Below are 14,080 nucleotides of genomic sequence, written 5' to 3'. Positions count from 1 at the left end.
ATTGAATTGATTAGATAAAAAATCGATTAATATATCGATCTAGATAATAGATTGAAATCGATATTTGAATGATTCACGATTGAACTTGTTTATAGTTTTTAAATATTATTTTATTAAATTTTAAATTATTTATTTAATTATTACTGGATTGGTGATCAATTCAATTGAACTAAGAGCATTGGTGATTTGATCGATTTGACCTGCATTTTATGTTTTAAATCATCGACAAATTTAGATATAATTGGGCTTAAACTTGTCTCTGAATTAAGTTTCGGAGAGAAAGTATTCAATTTTGAACTAGCTTGTTAAGTATAAAAAGGGTGAATATTTGATGCACTTTCGGTACATAAGTTTCATGCATTGTCAGTAAAAAGAAAATGGACATCTCATCATTGGTGAAATAATAAATAGTGGAAGACTTACAAATAAATATTAATAACTTTATCTAAATATAACTCCATTTGAAATCTGAAAGTCGAAACTCAAAATGAAATCAAAGCCCTGAATCCTAAAATAAAATCTTGAATCCAAACCCAAAATTTGAAACCCGAGACAATATAATAACTATAATTAATATTTAATTATGTTTAAATAGAGTTATTAATATTTATTTATAAGTCTTTCACCATTTTTTATTTTACCTGGTGATAGTTTGTCATATCATTATTCATTGATGGTGCATAAAACATATTGGCAAGTCGAGCCAACCCAAGCTCAATCCAAACAACTCATTCTGGACAAGTCAACTTCACCATTAATTAATCTATACTCTATAGCATGACTCGTGTGCAAATATGAAGCTTTTTAATTTCGGGTAAACTACATTAGTCACTAAGCTATGGATATATTTTGTTTTTATCACTTAACTAAAAAAATTACAATTTGGTCATTAAATTATTCAAAAGTTTTCATTTAAGTCATTGAACTATTCAAAAGTTTTTATTAAGTCATTGAGTTGTTAAGTTTTTTTTTTCAAGTTTTGCCACCAAGCTCCAAATGACAATTCGACGATTAGTACGGTGGATTGGTACCCTTCGGTGAGTAGAAGAATATTGTAACACCCCTAACCTATATTCGTCACCGGAACAGGGTTACGGAGTATTATAGGACAAAAAATAAAAAATCATTCAAATCATACATTAATACAAACATAATCAAATTGTTTGGACCTTAAAAAACTCAAATACTAACCAAAATACAAAATCAAAATGACATTAATCGGGTCAAAAACACATCAAAACCAACCTAATATGTGCCCAACCAATGTACCCTCATTGGTACCACAATTATATACAATTTAATCTCAAAATACACATTAATTTGATTCATCAACTCATTCAAGCAATACCTAACAAAGTCACCACAACCACGACAAATCAAATATATGTAAGTCACACATATTAGCATAACAACTATACCTCATTCTCATACCCTTTGCAAATTGGTTATTTGCACAAAATATCATTCATAACATTTACATAAGCCAAATATTAACCAAAATAGCACAAGGGCCTATACATGCCATATAATCCAATTTAACGTTTCAAAAACTACTGAGACAAACTAGATAGTGTGACTTGAGTGCCGATCCGATCATCCAACCTTCCGAAAATCTACAATGACATTAAACAACACAAGTAAGCTTAATAAAGCTTAGTAAGTTCGATGAGATAAACAAAAATCTTACCGAACTAACTATAATAAATCAAATAATAAAAATCATCAATGATAACTCCCTGTCATTCACAACTTCAATCGATAAATACATTCGTATTCAAATCAATACAAAAATAAATAACATGCCTTTCAAATTCATTAAATAAATCACCTTGCCGAGGTTTTTCCATTCGAAGAACGACTTATGGATAAGAGTACATCGTCAACAGAAGCTCATAAGAGCTGGTCCTCCCAAATACGCCAACAGAAGATTGAAAGCTGAAAAGAAGCTCATAAAAGCTTAACAGAAGCTCGTAAGAGCTGATCCACCCAGTCACACCTAAAGAAAGTAAAGCACGAGAGTTTGCAACAAATGCTGAAACCCAGTTTACTTGGGTAAAATGTTGATATCTCCCTCTAATACCATTTCCACTCTAAACCCCCATCATACACCAAATCACGAATGTACTCAAATCTCGCGTTCAATTCAAATCGAATATTCAATTTAATATTATAATTAAAACAACAATTCATTTCCAACAATAGAATATATGCATAATACCAATCATCAATTTATAAAAATGTTAAATTTTAACCGTAGAAACTTACCTAGACTGAATTGTAGTAATTGCAGAAGTTCAAGGACTATTCTGCTATTTTTCCTTTTCCACGAGTATTTACGAGATCTTGATCTAAAATATAAAATTACTCATTTATTGGCAAATATTTCATTTCCTATCCATTTTACAATTAATATACAATTAATACCCTTTTATTTTTCAAATTTACGCAATTACCCAAACTTTTATAATTTTTGCAATGTAATCCATTAATTAGTTAATATATCAAATTAACTAATTTTCTTAGATCAATAATATATAAAATATTCTAGACCCTCATACTACCCTAATAAACCTAAAATTCACTATCAAACCCTAATATTTTGACATTTTAACAATTTAATCCTAAAATCAATATTTAACAAAAATCACTTTACAAAATCATCACACAACACAATTAAAGCTCCAAATCCACGTTATTCATCAAAAATATCTAATATTTATCAATCAAAACTTCCAAAATTTTTAACAGGATCAGAAACGAAGGTACGGGTTAGTTGGACCTAATTGCAATGATATAAAAAATATAAAAATTACAAGAAACGGGTAAGAATTAAACTCATATTGAAGCTCCTATGCTCAACCTATTCTCCAAGCTATTTCTATGGTGTTTCGGCAATGACAAAAGAAGAAAATGAAGAAGAAAACCTATTTCTTCTTACTTAATTTTGTTTTAATTTCAACTAAATTATAAGTTTGCCATTGTAATTTAATTATTTTGTCCTTATCCACCAATTTGCCATCCCACTATATTATTTAGGGCTTAATTATCACTTAAGTCCTTCCTCAATTAATAATTACACCATTTCATAACCTAATTGATATAATTAGCAAGTTTTGCACCTTTTTCAATCTAGTCTTTTTTAATTAATTAACTATCGAAATGTTAAAATTTTTCAATGAAACTTTAATACTACCTTAATTACACTCTGTAAATATTTATAAAAATATTTATGGCTCGATTTATAGAAACGAGGTCCTGATACCTCACTTTCTAAAACCACTTGACCTTAGGGTCTTACCACTTGAACCTAATAAATTGTTATAAAATATAAATTACCAAATCAAAAACCTTTCTAAAACCATATTTGACTCGTTAATATTAAATAATAATATTATGAACTTACTCGCTGGATTTGGTGGCCTCGAAACCACTATTTTTGACACCACTGAAAAATCAGGCTGTTACAAATATACTTTAGACCCAAATCAATCTGATAGTCAATGCTGGAGATTAGAAGAAAAAGTTGTTTAAATTTTGGTTCGCATGTTCATGACTTCCATAATTATTTTATGAAAAAAAAAACTGAACTATAGAATAGAAGGAAAAAGAGAGCTCCCAATTTGTGTAGGCTATGTGAACAGAGAAAGTCATATAACAAATAACATCAAATTTAATAGCTCAATGACTTAAATGAAAATTTTTGAATAGTTTAGTGACCAAATTATAACTTTTTTAGTTAAATGACCAAAGCAAAAATTTACCTATAATTTAGTGACTAATAGTGCAGTTTACCATTTATTTATTTATTTAAATTATTAGAATTAGAGAACAAGTTTCTTGTAAATGGCAAAATACCTCATTTGTTGCAACACTCCTTTAAACAATAAATAAGGGGTTCTCTTGAACTAAGAAGGAGAAGGAAGAAAGCGAGTGAGTGTGATAATTCCTCTTCCTCAAATTAATCATTTCCAAGGATTATTATCCCAACCAATAATTAATTGTACGGATGAAACATTGATAGAATTCAAAAAATTTATTATTATCATTAAAAGATAAAAACGGTGAAATTAAAATTAACTATATTTTGAAATAATTTGAGATGTTAATAAAATTAAATATATTGTTTGTCAAATATTAATTTGATTCACCAAAATATTCTCAATCATTCATAAATTTGGATAAATGCTTTTTCTTTATATATATAAAATCAAGTTGAAGAATAGTGAAGAAGAGGCATATTTAGAATTATGAATGTCAAGTGGATCATATATTTGATTTGTGCTGTTTGTTTGTTGGCTAATAAATATTTTTTGAAAGAAATATTTATATTTTTACATATTCATGTTTAATTTTCATACATTATTGATGAAATAAATATATTTTGACTAAACTACCTACTTTTTTTTTATAATACTTGAAAATTTCAACTAACTTGTTTAACTTGTTTGATGATTATATGGATTGGTTTTGTGGATTGCTTCTCATTAATTTCTCAATTCTAGTTGTGGTGAGAAAATGTTCGGTACACTATTAGTGAAAATTTTAGATTTCTATAGCAGAGTTAAGACGACGACGATAAACGTATTGTAAAGTATATTAAAATATTTTTTGCATTGTATTTAAAATTATCAAATTTATGAATAATTGAAATTTAAATGTTAGACTTACAGTTTTCTTTACGTGAAAATTTAAAACAGTTGGTTAATTGTTTGATATCCTCACGGTTGAATTTTGATAAATTTAAGAGCTTAAATTGAAATGCTTTTTGCATGATTTAAAAAAATAATAAAATAAAACAACACACATACATTAAGTTAAAGCCACTATGAGCTAAAAGGTCATTAATTTATATGCGTGTAATTCTGTTTCCAGTTGCTCAGGTACATCTCTAAATATCTCCCTTGAAATATATCTAATACTTCACTGGTCAATATTTTTTAGTATCTGCTTTAACTTTCTCAATAATCTTGAAGAAGAAATTGCCAAATGTCTGTCTTGGAGGGTATTAACCATCTCTAAACTATCAATATGAATCAAAACCTTGTTGAATCCCCGTCTTTCAAGAAAAATCAAACCATCATTGACATCTTAAAACTTAGCATCAAAAACTAAACATTCCCCAAATAATGATTAAAACCTAATATCCAACATCCATTCTGTTTTCACATCACACCCCCAGCAGCAGCGAAACCCGCATTTGACTTAATAGCACCACCAATATGTAAGGAAATCAAATTATCTGATAAAGGTAGATTGAAATTGGTAAGACGTTGTCTTGATGGTCCTTTCATGTGAGCTAAATTTTATTTTTCTTTTTCCAATCATTTATGCATGAGATTTTCTTTTTGTATTTTTTAAAATTAAATGAGTGTTTATTACGGATATATATTTCATCATTCTATTATCTCAAAATGACACAAGCATCGATGTTAAGGTTTAATAATTATAATAGGAGAAAATATTTAATACATTGTCGTGAAATTTTAAACTCCATGAGTAGGGTAGAGGTTGACAAATATCCTATAGAGTATAACAAATTATTAAATATATATTTATGAAAATGAGACATATGTCATTTTTTTAAGAATGCTTGTAAAATAAAATACATATACTACCAGTATACCAAATAATAGATTTATATTTAATATAACGATATTGTATAAATTTATATACAGTGAATAAATAGATGATATCATTTATAAAATATTTATTAATAAAATATATTTATCTAATTTATTAATCATATAAAATTTGAATATATTATTAAGCTTAATTCTCATTAAAGAGATAATAATAGCTAAGTTAGGCTCTCTTGCATTGTCCAATTATGGTATAAGTAGGCTTGTGTTTTATTGGTTGGGTGGCCTAATTGTATCCGATTTATTTAAATGATAATAAAGTTAATTTTAAAACTTAAATTTATAAAATATATTTTATTACATTTATTAATATAATAATGAATCGAGCCATTGAGTTGGATCAAATTCAAGTACGAATATGAATTTTAAAATCACATTAACTCAACCTGACCAATGAATAAATAAAATTGATATTGCTAATAGAAAAGAAAAAGAAAAAGAGAGTGATTGACAAAATAGGCTTCCAAAAGAGTAGTTAAGTATCCTATTAAAATACACATAAGTTTTATATTATTTATAGGAATTTAATTCCTCTACTTTTTAGATTTTAAAATTCAGATCCAACTATTAGCATTTATTAAATTTATATCGTTAATGTCACTTTTTAGTTACATTACTACTGTGATTTTTTTTCATTTTAAAAGGTCACACTAAAATTTTAACAAAAAAATAGTATTAATGAGTTGAACTTGAATTTTAAATTCCAGTAGTAAAAGGACTAATTCTAAATTTATGGATAATACTTGGACGTGTGGCATATTTTATTTAAGTGAAATTTTAACCATTCCAAGTAAAAATGGTAACAAAATAACAAGCAAGAAAACCAATTGAGATCGTGTTGAATACAAACATATATTTTGAAGAATTATTTATATATTAAATATGAATATCAATAAATTAATAAAAAAGAAGAAGTAGATGGATCTACATTACAATTACTTCCACAACTATGTTAAATTGGGGTTAAAGACAAGTTCCCCAACTTTGCATGTTTTACTTAAATATACAACCACAAATATATATATATAAAAGGAAATTATTAATACTAGTATAACTATATTAATAAAAATTATATTAGAAATACACGATATTTTTGTTGAATTGGTTAAATAAAAATTTAAAAATCATGGTGGCTTATGTTTAAATATTACCGTTTGTTGATTTAAATTGATACAAAATGATAAAATATTTTTAAAATAATATTAATTATATTATAAAAATAAAAATTTATTTTTAATTAAATTAATGTCTGATTAATTCGTAACTAGTACAATATTGATTCCTTCTGCTTTAAGGAGAACAGCTAGCATTAATAGTTGTAAATTATTTGTTGATCAGTGCTCAACAACCTTTTTAAGTGCAATTATTAATAATGTATCGAAATAATTAGGGTAAATTATATCTAAAATTATTAAATTATTAGTAAATTTATATTTTGGTTACTCAATTTAAAAGTTATAAAATGATTATTGAACTATTCAAAAGTTTTCATTTAAGTCGATGGGTTGTTAAGTGTTTTTTCAAAAGAAACATGACTAATGAGTTCCAAGCGATGATTCGGCGATCGATATAATGGATTAATACTCATCAACGAGTAGAAAAACATACATTAGGTCCAATTTGATTTGTTGATCACTATCGGAGATTGGAGAAGAAAGTTGTTTGAATTTTGGTTCGCAGATTCGTGACGTTCAAATATGTTTTATAGGGAAAAAACTGAATTGTAATAGAGAAAGAGAATGACAATGCAAACAAAAAATGGAAATACAACATCGATTTAATAGTCCAGCAACTTAAACGAAAAATTTCAAGTAGTCTAGTAGCTATTTTTATAACATTTTGAAATTAAGTAACCAAAACGTAAACTTATTGATAGTTTAGTAATATTAAGTATAATTTACCTAATGATTAATTGAATTAAATCCAAAGTTTTAAATCATATTTTTTCTTTTTTTTTGGGTTAATTTACAATTATAGTGGAACTTTCATTTTCAAACGGTTGAACTTATTTTTTTTAATGGAATTAAAACACCACAATGATTATCCTCCAATTTTCCCACTTTCCACTATTTTATAAATGATTGCAAAGAGAAGGCAGAAATCATTTAGTGTTATCAAAAGTGGAAAAGTGGGAGAGAAATGGGAGGAAAATTAGGGAAGGGATTTATGAAAGGAGGGAAAATAGAGGAAATAGAAGGAAAGAAATATGATCATGGGTTTTCTTCAGCTGAAGTAAACACACTGGCCGCCATAGCTGAAGCTTTGTTCCCTTCTTTGCCACCTTCTTCTTGTTGTTTTGAAAGACGAGAAAACCAGACGATAAGCAAAGCTGTTCGATCTTTCATGGAAACTTCTGCTTCTCAATCCCCAACACCGGACGAGGTAAAAAAGATAAGCTTTTTTGGTTAAATTATGGTTTTGGTCCTTGTAACTATGCTTGAATTTGAGATTTAGTTTCTCTCTCTACATTTGTAATGTCAATCGTACAAATAGTTAATGCATTAGTTATATTTTGTTTAAAACAAGGTTGTTTGAATCAAACCGATTAGATTGGGAATCGATCGAGTTACTGGTTCGAAGGATATTGAATCGGGTGAATTGGGAATCGGGCAATTGAATCAGATTTTTAATATTTTTTATTTTCTACGAACTTTTAATAATTTATTTAATCGAATTAAATAAATTAATCGGATTGGCTAGACCGGTAAATCGGTGACCTGATTGGTTCGATCATCAGTTTAGTTCGAAAAATCTTGGTTTAAAACACTGTTTTCAGAACTGGATTGAATTAGTTGGTTGAACTGAGAATCGGTTGAGGTATGAATACATAATAAGGGAATGGATGGTTAAATCGATAATTGAACTGATTCTCTCTCTCTCTAAATATATATTTTTTCTATTTTGTTAGTAATTTTTTCAATTAAACTTCATAAATTGATCAGACCGATTCTGAAAAAGTTAGTTTAAAATGCTCACGTAAATATTTTTAAAATACACTTATTTTCAATGTATAATGCTAACATATTAGTGTAGGAAGGAATGTTTTTTTTTTAAATATTATGTTGGCATTTTAATGGAATAGTAAGTCGGTGTCAAAGGGGCAAGCAGGGGTTTCGATATCCCCTAAAATGAGATTTTTTTTTTTACCTTTAAAATTTATGAAGTTCTAAGTCCGTGTACCTTTAACATTCCAAAATGATAAAAATTTTGAATTAATCCTTTAAAATTAAAAAGATATAAGCTATTAAAAGAATAAATTTACATTTTAAACTCTCATAATATTATATAATTTAATTATGTCTTAGAAAATTGTTTTGGCTCCACCTTGTCAAGAATAGCGAGATTGAATTATACTAAATTATAGAGTCTAAAAGCTAAATTAAAAATGTTATTTTTAATAAAAAATTATGTTTTCGAATTCAATATTTTATTTAATCATTTGTAAGTATAAAATACCACAACTAGATTACAAGTACAATTATTGGTCATAATTCACTTTTAAGTACTTGGCATAAAATTTTGGTCTTATACCATGATTTCACTCTTAAATTATATTGTTTTCTCACTTTGATATTTATTTATTTTTGGTCCTATTTTGATACTTGAAACTATCAATTTCGTCCTATTTTACCTTCAAAATTATCAGCGTTGTGTACCACTTTCTTATTAAAACTCTTTCTTTTTCCTTTTGGGTAAACTAAAATTTTGGTCTTATATCATGGTTTTTTCATTATGGTGTCTAAACTTTTTTGCCTCATTATTTTAGTATTTTTAACTATTAATTTTGTCTCGTTTTACTCCCAAAATTATCAACATCATGTGTCACGTTGTTATTGGAAACATTTTTTCTTTTGGGGTAAACTAAATTTTTTGCCTTATACCATGATTTGGCCCTTGAACTTTTTTTTGTTTCAATTTGACACCTAAACTTTCTTTTTCTCATTTTGACACCTAAAACTATTAATTTCATCCTAATTTGCCTAAAAATTATCATTATCATTATCATATGCCACGTTATTATTTGAATTTTTTTTCTTTTGGAGTAAACTGAAACGAAAATGAAAATTTAAATATTAAAGTGGGAAAACTAATGTACTTTGGTCTAAAATTTTAACTTTAATTCCTGGAAATTTATAATTTTTATGATTTTACGCCTAAAATTTTCTATTTTTTTTTTCATTTCATTGCTTACATAAAAAAAGAAAAAAATGAGAATAAATTTCAAGATTTATTGATTTAATTTTACAGGCAGCAGAGATGTTGTGGAAAAGATTATTCATTGAATGTGTGGTGGTAGTGAGAGTTGTATTGTTGTTGTTATCAACAAAAGTAGGAACTTTGTTGCTTTGTGGAAGCCATTGCTGGGGTAAGGAATGGCCGTACATTAATGGCTTCACAAGCATGCCATTAGCCAAAAGGGAGCAAGTTTTACAGGCCTGGTTTAAGCATCGTTTCTTCACTCCCTTTAGGGTCGCTTTCCTCTACTTCAAAGTCGCCATTCTTTTCACCATCTTCTCACGGGTTAGTACTTTTTCGATTGAAAAATTCTATTCCCATTATCGGCACTAATAATATTTTCAATCTAAGGGTTAAAGATTTAATTTTACCATTTACTTATTTTATAATTTTATATTTTTAAAGAGATTAAATCATGATTTTATTATTTTTTGGGAAGGCTAAGACCTTTAGACTACTCGCATATAATGTAACGTATTTTATTATTTTTATTTTACGAGTACAATTTAATTAATTAACTTTTTATATTCTAATTAAAATTTAGCATGGAACATGATATCTTGTTATTTAATTAAATAAAATATATTTTATTATTAAGTATATATTAAATTATTGATATATATAGCTGAGGGTAATTTAAAAATATAGCTGGAAATATATTTATATATTATTTTTAGATAACATAAATTGCCTAATGTATATAAGAGAATAACATTTTGCTCAACTCCCTCAATTTCGAGTCAGTTTTTCGAGCTTCAATGAGTAGATGAAGTTTTTAAATTATAAGTTAACCTCTTAAAAATAAAGAATTTTAGATTAATCTTTTTAAAATATTAAAATAATAAATATATATAAAATAAAATTATATTTCTGACTTTTGTTTTTGAAATCAAGTTCTAAAGGTAACAATTTGATCCTCAGGTGGATGAAAATGGTGAAAACCCAGCATGGGAAGCTATTGGGTATAACATAGACAAAGTTGAAAATGTTCCAAATGAAAGACCTCTTCAACAAGGAATTGTTGAAACAATGCATGTAATAGACTCCATTGATCTTCACAAATTACTAACAGAGAAAGGCCTTCAAGTTACACAAGATCCCCACAAAAACGCCATCAAAATCAAATGCGACGCCGTAATAGTCGGTTCTGGGTGCGGTGGCGGTGTCGCGGCGGCGACGCTGGCTAGTTCGGGTCTGAAAGTGGTCGTTTTAGAAAAAGGATGCTATTTCGGCCCGGCAGATTATTCCCCTTTCGAAGGTCCTTCGATGGAGAAACTATACGAATTAGGAGGTAGCCTACCGAGTATCGATGGACAATTCGCGATTCTCGCCGGCTCCACCGTAGGCGGTGGTTCAGCGGTTAACTGGTCAGCTTGTATAAAAACGCCGGAATCAGTTCTTAAAGAATGGACCGATGAGTGTAAAATCCCAGTTTTTGGGAGCAACGAATATGTTTCCGCCATGGATATCGTTTGTGAGAGAATCGGTGTGACAGAAGACTGTGAAGAAGAAGGGTTTCAAAATCAAGTTCTTTGTAAAGGGTGTAAAAATCTCGGCTTTGATATCGAAAAAGTGCCGCGAAATTCCTCTAGCCGCCATTACTGTGGATCTTGCGGCTTTGGTTGTAGAAGAGGGGACAAGAAAGGGACCGACAAGACATGGTTAGTGGATGCTGTTAACAATGGCACCGTCATTTTAACAGCCTGCAAAGCAGAAAAATTCATGTTGGAACAAAACACGACAATGATCAGTACGAGAAAGATGAAGTGTACGGGCGTTATTGCAACAACATTAAACAAAAACATTACGAAGAAACTACAAATAGAAGCTAAAGTAACAATATCAGCTTGTGGGGCACTTCATACGCCACTTTTGATGTATTCGAGCGGACTTAAAAACCCGAACATCGGCCGAAATCTCCGGCTCCACCCGGTTTTAATGTCGTGGGGTTATTTCCCGGATTCCGATTCCGATATCGAAGGTAAAGCTGTCGATGGTGGGATCATCACATCGGTTCATAAAGTGTTGGGACCAAACAACAATGTACAAGCCATTATTGAAACACCATCATTAGGACCAGGACAGTACACTGCTCTATGCCCTTGGGTATCCGGTTTGGACTTCAAACAAAGGATGTTAAAATTTTCAAGAACCGCTCATTTGATAACAATTGTGAAAGACCGAGGGTCCGGTGAAGTTCATATGGGGGGACGGGTAACGTACAAGTTCGATGCGACCGACCGAGAGAATCTCCGAGCCGGGTTGAGACGGTCGTTGAGGGTTTTGGTTGCGGCCGGTGCGGTCGAGGTCGGGACTCATCGTAGCGATGGGCAAAAGTTGAAGTGCAAAGGGGTGAGCAAAGAGGAGCTGGAGGAGTTTTTGGACACGGTTTTCTCGGTAGGCGGACCGTTGTTCTGGGGCGACAAATGGATGGTTCACACCACAGCGCACCAAATGGGGAGTTGTAAGATGGGGAGAAATGAAAAAGATGGGGGTGTTGATGAAAATGGGGAGAGTTGGGAAGCTGAAGGATTGTACGTTTGTGATGCAAGTGTGTTGCCTACTGCTATTGGTGTTAATCCTATGATTACTGTTATGTCTACTGCTTATTGTCTCTCTAAGAGAATAGCAGCTAAAATACAAAACTTATAGGGTTAAAATATGTCATAAGTACTTACACTTTTCATAAATTTGGACTTTAATCCTTTTGTTTTTACTTTTAAGAATTTAATATCTCTATTTTTAGATTTTAAAATTTATGTCTAATTGTTCATGCTATTAAAATTATTTTGTTAAATTTAGATTCATTACAACATTATCTTTTAGTTATATTGCTACCAAGTCAGTTTTTTCTTTAATTTTAAAATGTCACACCAAAATTTTAACCAAATTTTTTTAATAGTGTTAAGAATTGAGCCTCAATTTTAAAACTTGAAAAGTTGAGGATTAAATTTTGAAAATACAAAATATAAAGATTAAATTCTAAATTTATAAAAAGTATAAAAGCTTATAGTATATATTTTAACCAAATTATAGTGTTTTGAATTGGATTTAATCATTCACATTGGAACTACATTTTATGGAAATGGGGATCTTCGAAAAACTGTCCAAATACATGATGATACAAATAAAATTAAATATACAAATTCATTATTATACTTTGTTTATGCGAAAATTTATCATTTTAGAAATATTTACAAAAAGAAAACTTAAAACTTTCCCAAATATGTCAAATGGTTATAAAATAAAATTTATTTTATCAAAATAAAATTTCAAAATTAAAATTAGTATGAAAAAATCGAGAAATGAATTGAACCAAATCAAACCACGAGCAATTTGAAAAATTAAAAAAACTCGATCGAATTGAATCAAACTTATCCAATACGCTACATTGGGGCAAGCAGGAGTCTTGCCCCCTAAAGAAATAGAAAATCTATTTTTAATCTCTCTAAAAAATTGAAAATTTTAACATAAAAATTTAAGCTTTTAAATCACACTTTGACCTCTCAAAATTTATAATTCAATTATGTCTCTTAAAAATAAAAAAATTATAGTCTAATCTTTTTAGAATTTGTAAAATTTTAAGTTAAGATAATGATAAAATATATTATTTGGTGCCATTAAAAAATTTATAATCTAATTCTAACCTCAATTTTTTTTAAACTTCACCCTTATGTTAAGCAGATACCACATATCTGAATCTCGTTACACCCAACCCAAGTTCAAGTAACCCTAAACTTTAAATTCTATATAAATTCTAACTCAATCATATCCATGAACAAGATTTAAATCGATAGACGATAAAAGTACCACGGATACCCTTGTAGTAGAAGCAAGATTGTATTTTGCCCATCTACTAAAAGAATGGGTAAATTAGTCACTGTACGTTAAATCAAGAACAAGATGATCATTCTATTAAAATTTTCATCCATTTCTACAATTAAAAACTGATTATTGTATGTCAGAATGAGGTACATGTTTCACACCAGTGTAATTGTCTGATTATTTTGTCAATCAAGCCAGTTTTTAACAGTAAAAATAAATAAATTCTTTTTAAAAAAACTCTAATTTTCTCCTTAAACAAATAAAATGCACTACTTTTATGACACAAGGACAATATATGGCCATATAAACCAAGAACAAAATGATAGTCCAAAACGACATATCCGGCCATTTAAGAGCTTATTACAAAAATATCGTCTTTA

At 28.8% G+C, this 14,080-nt stretch overlaps 1 protein-coding gene across 1 annotated transcript; it reads left to right on the top strand.

Annotated features, from left to right (window-relative positions):
* Nucleotides 1-7,706: 7,706 nt before the first annotated feature.
* LOC105800641 (long-chain-alcohol oxidase FAO1) lies at nucleotides 7,707-12,659 on the top strand. The gene is made up of 3 exons (XM_012631874.2): nucleotides 7,707-8,021; nucleotides 9,888-10,160; nucleotides 10,797-12,659. Exons 1-3 carry the CDS (start codon nucleotides 7,779-7,781, stop codon nucleotides 12,525-12,527), a joined length of 2,247 nt encoding a protein of 748 aa, XP_012487328.1. The 5' UTR covers nucleotides 7,707-7,778; the 3' UTR covers nucleotides 12,528-12,659.
* The last annotated feature ends 1,421 nt before the right edge of the window (nucleotides 12,660-14,080 follow it).

This window comes from Gossypium raimondii, chromosome 9, assembly GCF_025698545.1.
Source record: "Gossypium raimondii isolate GPD5lz chromosome 9, ASM2569854v1, whole genome shotgun sequence".
Lineage (NCBI taxonomy): Eukaryota > Viridiplantae > Streptophyta > Magnoliopsida > Malvales > Malvaceae > Gossypium > Gossypium raimondii.
The sequence above is the reverse complement of the archived record's forward strand: the minus strand, read 5'-3'. Positions and strand labels throughout refer to the sequence as shown.

Bases quoted from the DNA above. Each gene is read 5' to 3' on its own strand.
- LOC105800641 (XM_012631874.2), top strand. From the start codon at position 7,779: ATGGGAGGAAAATTAGGGAAGGGATTTATGAAAGGAGGGAAAATAGAG. The intron at 8,022-9,887 runs GTAAAAAAGATA...TTAATTTTACAG, and splicing joins AATCCCCAACACCGGACGAG to GCAGCAGAGATGTTGTGGAA. The intron at 10,161-10,796 runs GTTAGTACTTTT...TTTGATCCTCAG, and splicing joins TTTTCACCATCTTCTCACGG to GTGGATGAAAATGGTGAAAA.